The 9796-nt window shown below is 46.0% G+C and overlaps 1 protein-coding gene across 1 annotated transcript in view; it reads right to left on the reverse strand.

Moving 5' to 3' along the window:
* Window positions 1-669, reverse strand: part of LOC139661887 (fibrosin-1-like protein) — a gene marked incomplete at its 3' end in the record, with an annotated part of 70373 nt that extends 69704 nt beyond the window's left edge. The window contains exon 1 of the mRNA XM_071540456.1: window positions 367-669. Coding sequence (XP_071396557.1) covers window positions 367-669 — 303 coding nt within the window. The remainder of the gene's footprint in view (window positions 1-366) is intronic.
* Window positions 670-9796: the final 9127 nt, after the last annotated feature.

A 9796-nucleotide genomic window follows, 5' to 3' on the forward strand; every position in this document is an offset into this window, starting at 1 on the left:
TGGGAACATTTTTGTTTTTGTTGATTTAGTATTGAATAGTGTAGCTGTCTGCGCTGTACCTGGGGGGATAATAGCGGTGAGAGTGACACTTATGATTAGACTACTCATCCTTACACCTAAGGCCCCCTGAAGCTCAGTTTGACAACCACTGGTCTACACAGTGTTGAGAGTTAAACATATGATTAGAATAGTCATCCATTGTCTAATTTGGGAGCATCTCTAGTGAATTAAATGAAACTAGTCCTCGTGTTGCTGGAGGGGTGGGGGGGGGGGCATCAAGGACCCCCACTTTGAGAACCACACCACTGATGAAGCCGACAGCGTCCATATGCATACATACAGTACATAGGTAATGATCCTCCTTACCTCCAGACGGTCCAGGCTGATGAAGCTGGCGATAGCAAATCCATCAATGATATCCTCCTCCTGAGAGCTGGACTCGCGTCTCTTCCTCCGGGGGGGACGCGGAGCTCTGGCGGCAGCTGCGGGGTGCGGAGCCTTTTTGCCGGGCAGGGAGGCGGCGTCCCTCCCCGGACTGTGTCCCTCCCTGTCGGAGCAGGAGGAGTTGGGGTCGGGGCTGCGGGCGTCTCTGCTCCCTGCCTCCCGCAACCTCCGCACCCTCTCCCGCTTGGACCGGCATCTCCGACCCTGCTTCAATTTCCCATCCATGTTGTTATAAAAGGGTTGTCAGGAAAGATGTGTGTGTGTGTGTGTGTGTGTGTGTGTGTGTGTGTGTATCACTCCACAGTGTATGCTCGCCTAAATGGTCGCTGCACCCTGTAATAACAAATACACACTGGACTGAGAATTGTAGCCTGCGCTATAACGAGAAGATAGGGGTGTGTATGTGTGTGTATGTGTGTGTGTGTAAATAACAACGCAAATATAGGCTAATACCACTCAATGACCTTGAGTATAAGCCTCCCCAATAAGCGAATGTTCAAGTATCCCATGCAGGCGATATATATATAAATATATATCTAGAGAGAGAAAGCAAAGCGACGCGGATTCCACGCGTTATTTTGTCACGAATCTGCACTATATGTCGACGCGTTCTCCGTGAAAGCAGGTGCAAAAACGGCGAAACAGTGGAAATCCACGCATTACACTCGCTTCGGAACTTTTGTTGCATCGGAATAATAACAGCCGACGTTAAAGCCTAACCTCGCTGCATACCGCAGACAGCGCAGAGAAATCATGTCGCTGCCCGTTGTTGTTTTCCACCACCCCAATCCATGATCCAGGGCTGTCAAATAAAGAGCTCGGGAGAAATATCCGTCCGGGAAAAAAGCACGCACACCCCGGTGGACCAGTACGTATCGATTGCGGCTGGTAAACGGGTGAATAATCCTATAGGCATTGACAAGTTTTAAGCCGTATTCCTCTATGCGCGTCAGGGGCAGGGATCCCAAGTCTGGCGGCTACTTATGCGCAATATTTCCTAAATGATCCGATCCGTCCGAACAAGACAGCCATCCACTGTGTAATCAAACTCCATCGGGCTCGAAAGCGGTCTATTCCAGTTTAGATAATGTGAAGTTTCCTATAAATCCACTCCAATCCGTCCCTTGGTTGCTCAGTCGCTCAGCGGCTCGTGGTATTTTCTATTCGCATAATAAGGCTTTGATAAGTGTCCTTAAAGCGACAGGAGTGATTAAAATCTCCTCTTCCCCCTCTCTTATTCCCTTCATCCGAAATTAAGAGACACAGTAAAAGCTTCTGAGAACCCACATAACTGACGTATTTCCGCCACCCCTGGCCTGCAATTTACCATAGGAAGGAAGCTGGTGTAAAAAAAAAAAAAAAGAAAAAGAAAAAAAAAGAAAAAAGAAAAGAACTCATTCTCTCTCACTTTGTCACAGCGGCACTATTTTAGTCTGTCTGTCTGCCAGCGCCGATGCCACATCACGCGTTCCCCCCGCTGACTGTTGTCGCTGTCACCGTTAGAAATGCTGGTGCGCGCACTCATCTGTCAAGGGCTCTGACAGCTTCTCCGTTCTGACCACGCTGGCGTTGGCCGTCATCGCTCTCTCTCCGCTCTCAGATCAGTCACCGGCGAGCCGTAATGCACTGTGCTGTGCGTCGGTGCTCATTCATAGTCTCATTTTCAGATTGAAACTTTTAAATTCCATGAGTGTATTCTAAATATAGCTTTTTTTTGTGTGCAATACTTTGGATTCCTGAAACTTGGCAGGGCTTAAACCCAGTGGGTGCCCCGCTGGGTTTAAGCACCCCCCAGGGGGGTCCTTCTGTGGGTTTCAGGGGGTCCCCAGCAAAAAAGAGGAATAGTGTCATTTCTCTGTAATTTCAATCACCAGTCATAGAGATGACTGTATACTGACTAATGACTGATTGTACAACAACTATTCTGATTATAGGTTTCGTTCTGTTTCTGCTATCACTCCACCCACACAATAGACAGTTACGCAATTCTTTTCTAAATCACATCTACTGACGTAAGTCTTCTCGGACGGGGGGGGTTCTTGGGACAAAATGTAATCAAACGGGGGTCTGTCAGTCATATGTTTGTGGGTCCTCGACATGCAAAAAGTCTGGGAACCGCTACCCTAGACTAGAATATGTGTGATTGTAACTGAAAGTACTTTATTCCTGGTAATGTTTACTGTTAGGAGAGCTTTTATGAAATGACAAGGTAGAGGAGTCAGGGAAACCGTGCCTCCTTTGTAAATGTCTGGCTGGTATTTGCATAATGCTTTGCTTAACTGGAAACTTGCTCTCTCCCTCCGAGCTCGAATAAAGGAAAACCTGTGGCAGAGCTGTAAACCTGCCGTCTTTCATGACATGTTTCATTCCTATTGGCAGATTATTTCAACTTTATCTGTACAGTATACAGCGCAGTGCCTTGCTGTGTGGTCCTTTGTAGCACTCTGGATGGGTAGAGCAGAGTGCATGTAGCATTAGGGGGTCCATTTCCACTACAGGGCCACCCATGCTAAAAACATATGCAGTCTTATGGCACTTTGGATAAAAGCATCCACCAAATAGGATGCTGAGATGACAGTGAGAAAGGATGGCATACTGTACAATAAAAGGTAATGAGGTGGATTCACACCCAGTATGATGCAGACACATACTATGCCTTAGGATGCTGAGCCAGCAGCAACAACCCATCCTATTGGCTAATGAGAGAAGACACCTATGAACTGCATTATCCACTCGGAACAAATTTACACACAAGAATATGTGACTTTGGTACAATAGTTTCACTTTTTTTTAGCACGCATACCCATATAGAAGTCCACTTCCCCCAGTAGCTCTCTTGGTTTCATTATGAAAACCCAATAAAATCAAACTGTTTACACTTTTATAAGCCACAGCAATGAACTTCTGCGTAATTTCCACTGTGTTTCCGCAAGGTCACTTTTTTTGTTGTTTTTTCTAAAGCAATTTTGACTGTTTGCAATTTTCATTAACGAGAGTCAGGGGAGGAAAAAGCTTTAACACCGGTGATGGCTTACTGATAATGATCTCATACGGAGGGGAGAAGAAAAAAAAAAAAAAAAAATATTCAATCAATGCGAAATATTGCTTTGAATCCACTCACTTACAATGTGACTTTTACGATACGGGGAAACCGTAAGACCGAAGCGGCGAGGCCCAGACTGAAATATTTAGAAAGCCAGCACTGTGTTTCGGGTGCGGGGGTTTTTCTGTTGTGGCCGGATTCTTCAGCGCAACTGCAAACGAACGCATCAAAACGGGAAAAAGAAACTAGTTTTATGCAAATCTCGCACACTTCAGGGTAAATGATGGGGATGATTCAACCAGAAACTACACAATGTGAGAGAATGCGATGAGGTTTGTGTGATGCATTTCTGTGTCAGGTGACATATTGTAATCTATACCCCAAAAAATCACAGTGGTATAGTTAATCACTTCATGTTTTTACACCTGGCTATACGATTCAAGGTCTATAACCATGTTGAAATGAATGTGTATGTTGTGGAAGATTGAATTACCAAAGCAGTTTATGGCCAAATTCAGCTGCGGTAGGAAATCAGCTTAATTACGGCCGGGGAAGTTCCTCCAATGCCCTCGTGCGATTTTTCACACAGATTTTGAGGATGACGGCCAATCATAACCGCTCTCGACCCGCATGTGGCTTGAGAGAACAATAAAGCAGATAAGTAGCGCATCAATCTCCGGGCAAATGGACCTTCGGAGAACGTAAATCGGTATCGCGTTCGCCGTCGCCCTAACCTCTCCAACCGCTGTGCATAACACCCCTCTCTGTTTGAGCGGCTTTGGAAGAACTAATTCAGTAAGGAGATTAAAAAAGAAAAAAAAAAAAAAAGACAGAGAGAGAGAGAGGGGGGGGGACAGGTATGGTGAGAGGGCCGTGGAGGAGAGGGAAGAGATTACCTCTGTTTCTTCCATGCTACTATTTGCTGTGAGCTTAATCCATCGCTACAGACTCTGAGCTCCCACATCCCAGTCATTCATACCCGTCGTCTCTTTGAAACGCTTAGCCCCGGCCGGCGCCGCGAGCGGAGGGGGGGGGGAGGGGGAGCCTGTCGCGCTTTTTTTTTTTTTTTTTGTTATATTTCACGACGTTTAAGCGGCGGGAATTGTTTTTCTTTCCCCTGTCGCCGCGATAAGGACGTCGAGAGATAGTGCTTCTGAGTGTTTTTGGATGGCACGGGATTGAAAGGTGAGGGATCAGAAGGGAGCGATAAAAAAAAAAGAAAAAAAAAAAAATATATATATCTCCCCTCAAGTACACGCCGTTTCGCTTCTGAAGAATATGGCCCCGCAGAAATCAATAGATTTCATAGTGCAACGCTAGACAGCTGTAAGACACCCAGTTCCCGACGTTGGTTATGAAGAAAATAAATTGGATTGGCTTCGCAACATGATTTTCTAACAGTCGGTGTACACTGAATGCATGAGGTTCCCATTTGTGTAATCCAGTGGTTCTCAATGTGGGGTCTGGGGGACCACCAGGGGTCCTTGAGGGGGTTCCAGGGGGTCCCCAGCAAATTGATCAATTGTTAAACTTCAGCGTTATTTCATACATTCTCTCATTCGTTAACACAATGAGAGAATGTAGAAGAATGACTGTTTTGATCATAGCTTCTCTGTTATCTCTCTACCTACAATACAGACAGTCATGGAATTCTGGACAAAATCATTCCGACTCTTTCCGATTCTCAGATTTGGGTCTGAGACCAAAATCTCATCAAATCCATGGCCCTAATGTGGACTAAATTAGGGGTCCTTGATATGAAAAAAGTTGAGAATCACTGGTGCAATCCATCGCTCTGTTGTATGAAGGTTTAAGAGTCCTGTAACTTGTTGACTTTGGTGGGACTTTCCTAGCGTAGCCTAGTGTTTGCCCTGTTTATTAGTAGTAGGTTATTAGTATTAGTCACAGGTGCTGTAAATCAACTTTTACGGCAGGTAATGTTACTTTATGATGTGTATTTTTGGTGATTTACTTGCCTAGTGGTCAGAGAGACCGTCCTGTAAGTGGAAGGTCCCAGAGTCTGACCTGGAGAAGTGTCCATCACTGAGATATTGGATCCCTACCAGCTCCATGGGTGCTGACACAAGGACCAGTTTGCCCTTTGGCGATCTATAAAGTGTCAAGTACCACAAAAAACACGACATGCCGTTATTTGTGAACTCAGAAGCGGCACAGTTATGCGTTTAATCCATCAGAGAAACTCTGGCTGCAATTGCGAGACCAGCTGTTTTGAATATGGAGCCGGAGTTGGATTAGAACTGAGACATCTCAATTTGCTCGCCCTAGCTGTCACTGAGGAATTACTGTGAGGGAAAACATAAGTCCGGGGCTTTATGCCTATAGGGCTTTCGGCCGCCTCTGTGACACATCATGGAGTAATTCACTAGCTTGGTGGCAATTTACAGGCAGACTCAACAAGAAACCCGCCTGGGGGCTCCGAGCAACAAGCTCTCTCCCGGGAAAGCCGTGGCCGGCTATAGGATTGCCTGCCTGGGCCCGGGCCCTGCAAACCGCCGCATGAAAAATTAACCTGCCCACCACACACAGACAGAGCTTACACATCCTCCATCCCTCTCTCTTTCTTGTTTTCTCTCTCTCTCCTTTCCTTTCTCTTTCCCCTCTTCGTCTCCATCTCCCCTCTCTCTCTGTCTCTCTGTCTCTCTCTCCTCGTCTCTCTCTCCCCCTTTTTCCCTGTACGCTATTTGTACAGGCCGCCTCGCGCGGATCTATCGCCGAGTCAGCGCTCCTTATCTGCCGCTTCAAAGACAACAGCTGTTTGTTTCATGTTGAACACACACAATTATTTATAGACGCGCGCGCGGGGGGGGGGGGGGGGCCTATCAGACGCCGGCGAGCGCAAACGCAAACATGTCCGCAGAGCCGCCGATGAATCACTCCGCCGTAGTTTATCACTGAAAGTCAAATGGAAGTCAGCAACTTAAATAAAGTGAGGTAACAACGGGGGGATTAGTCAAGAAACTGATAGCGAAGGCAGCGAGGTGTCAATAATTTAACAGAGCAGGCTGTAAATCTAAGTGCCGTTGGATATTTCATACCACTGGGGAGCAAAGTTTAATCAAACAGAAAGACTGGCCCCAGAGCTGTGTGGGTGAGAGCGCTGAATTTATTGGCAGCCCCCTTGAACAGGCAGTAGGGTTTTTATTACCGGCATCATTCAGGGCGAAATTAGTAATGTGACCTGCTATTTTAGCGAAATAAATCAAGTTAAGAGATTGATGTGGATAAATGTCACGCTAAATGTCATCATAAAAAAAAAAAAAAAGTGCGTTGCTTAGAATTACCGTAAGCCGGGAGGGAATCGGCTACCGTTGCGATCCCTCTCTCTTATTTTTTCTCTTTTTTACACTGGAGTCAGAGAAAGAAAGCCCACATTTCTTGTTTTGGTTCCAGGCATTTTCGCTCAACATTTTTTTTGGAGCGAAATGCCATAATGCTTTTTATTGATCCTCGATGTCTAGTGGCCTCTCTGATGCTGTAACAAGTAACAATGCTCTCTCTCTCTCTCTCTCTCTCTCTCCCCCCCTCTTCAAATCGCATCAACAGATGTTATGACAGGGCGGCGTTTTTCCTAGAAAGATGTTTTTTTCCGCGCTTCGATTTACGCCGGCGGAAGGATAAACCGAGGACCTCGTTTTTTTTGCTTCTCGGTGATCTTGTTTAATGCCGTGAACAGACGAGCTGAGTGCCTGGTGGTACCTGCAGCCAACTGAGGTTATCCAGTTGAGCTGTCTTGAAGGTGTAAGAAAATAGGCTGCTGGCTTGAAATGATCGATTGGCAACGATACAGCACCGCTTTTTAGAAAAGCCGCAACCGATCGGCCCTACCATTATGTGACCGAAAGACTGGTAGCAGCTTCACCTGTGTGTGTTAACTATGCCACCGCTGGTACCGCTGCTACTTTTGCATCACCCTCCACAGAAGTGAAACTGCCACCAGTCTCCTCATCTCACAATGGTGAGTTCATGAAAGAGCGTATTTGCTTGAAAGGTCAATGTATTCCTTTCAGGGAGAAATGAAGAGGAATGTGTCGAATAGTCACTTTTAAAGCAGGGGGTTTGGTGTTTTGTGTGATTTTTTTTTTTCTTCCAAGTACTGTTCTGTCCTCGAGTGTCTTCCATGCAGAAGTGTCCTTCAGCAAAACACTGAATCCCTATATCAGCTATTGCTGTGCGGTCGACCCAGCTGTATGACCCGAGGCTCTGTGGAGGAGGGAACGGCAACAAAAAGAACTCAGGGATCGGTATCATAAAGTATGATAAAAAAAAAATAAAAAAAAATAGACAGTTGCAGATATGCCGTGTAACATCTAACGTCTCTCTCGGCCCTCCTCGCGTCAGCAGGGATCGACCGGGTGCGAGTCGTTCCTCTTTCCTCCGAGCCGCTTTGTGAGAGGCACGGAAACGTTATTCCCACCGGTCACACTGCAATTAGCACCCGAGCCACCGAAACCCCAGAAGCTGCAGCAATCGCTTGTGCCAAGTCCCCAAACACACCCACACACACACACCCTCCCACACACATCCTCCCACACACGCACACACACACACACAGAGGCAGCGTATTCTCTCCTCTTTTCACTTTAGCTCGCCTCGGGTTTTCTGCAGCGTGCATGCCGTGCGGCGACTGCACCCCGCAAACCCGTTCGCAAGTGGCAGATATTTTTTTTTTTTTTCAACCTCGAAGGGGGGGGGGGGGGGGGGCTGTGTCAGACAAGGCCACATTAGCAGAGGTGATGTTGTTTCCCTCGACGGGGCTGACACTTTGTGACAAACTGTCACAAAGGCCTTCCCCTTCCCCCCCCGCCCGCCCGCCCAGGATCTTGTTAGAACGCGTGAATAAGTGAGCGAGTGACACAGGAAAGAAAGTAAAAGACAGACAGAGAGAGAGAGAGAGAGAGAGAGAGAGAGAGAAAGAAGGTCTCTCGGCATGTGTCTCGGCTATAATGAGCACAGTGTTAACAGCGAGGGTAAACACAGGAGGCAGGCTGACGGCAGGCAGCGGGTGAAGGCTGTCCGTGTTGTTCTGCTTAACGAGGGGAACCGTTTTTTTTCCCCCGTCCCGTACCCGTACCTGTCCGAGCACGGCCCCCCGGGGGTGTGAAGGGAGAGGGGAGAGGTCAGTCGGTGCGGGACGTTAACGACGAATTCGACGACGAGTGTTTATCTTTTATTCTATTTCGGTTTCTTTTATTTATCGAGGGAGAGCGCTCTTTATACCACCAAAACCCTGCTTCACGTTCACACAGTTCCACACATTCACACCTGGGAAGAATGACAAAGTGCTGATAGATATTCAATAGTAAACTGATGTAGAGGGATGTGTGCAGTGACTGATTTTTCCTAAGTATTCAAGTTATAAGCATGCATCATTGGCATGCAGTGGTGGAAAGGCAACTAAGTAGATTTACTCAAGTACTGTGCTTAAGTACAATTTTGGGGTACTTGTACTTTACTTGAGTATTTCCATTTTCTGCTACTTTATACTTCTACTCCACTACAATTCAGAGGCAAATATTGTACTTTTTACTTAAAATTTCCCCAGGGGGAAATTTACAAACTACCCAGCAGTAAATAAAGTCATTAAAATCAGCTTCACCTTTACCAGCTGCAACACTGAAGTGATGAACACATTAATGCATCAATAATTAGAATCCAATAATATAATATACATTATTCTGAAATGGGCCATTCTACATAATGAGTACTTTTACTTTTGTACTTTAAGTATATTTTGATGCTAATACTTAAAAGTAAAAATTTGAATTCAGGACTTTTACTTGTAAACTTGTACTTGTACTGTGGTATTGTTACTTTTACTTAAGTACACGATCTGAGTACTTCTTCCAACGCTGTTAGAATGTCAACAGTACTTGTCGAAGGAGGGGAAACTCTACTTATTTGCTTTCCTCCGCCAATATTTTCTCCACCCAGGTCAGAGGGATTTGAGCCTTCTGAAGTGGGGCATGCATTTTTTTACTTAAGGCATAAATCTCGCCACAGACTGTACATCATTATTCTTTGATGGTAATCAAAGAACAAGCGACATTCACTCGGCATCCTCGCTAAAAAAAAAAAAAACACAATCCTGAAAAACGCTTTAGTGTCTCTGTCCCTTTGAGCGCCGCTGATATGCATTATCTCCAGTGTTAATACATCGCCTATATTCAAAGAGCGGCTGAGAGGCTTCGCGGAATAACAAACGAGTGGGAAGAATGGGAAATCAACGACGGGCAGATTGAAAGTTAAAAGGCTGTAAAATGAGTGTGTGTTCAAACAGAGAGAGAGGGG

The sequence above is a fragment of the Centroberyx affinis genome, unplaced genomic scaffold, assembly GCF_046629955.1.
Source record: "Centroberyx affinis isolate AG114_WGS23_722 - 3 ecotype Tasmania unplaced genomic scaffold, CSIRO-AGI_Caff_v1 ptg003638l_1, whole genome shotgun sequence".
Classification (NCBI taxonomy): Eukaryota; Metazoa; Chordata; class Actinopteri; order Beryciformes; family Berycidae; genus Centroberyx; species Centroberyx affinis.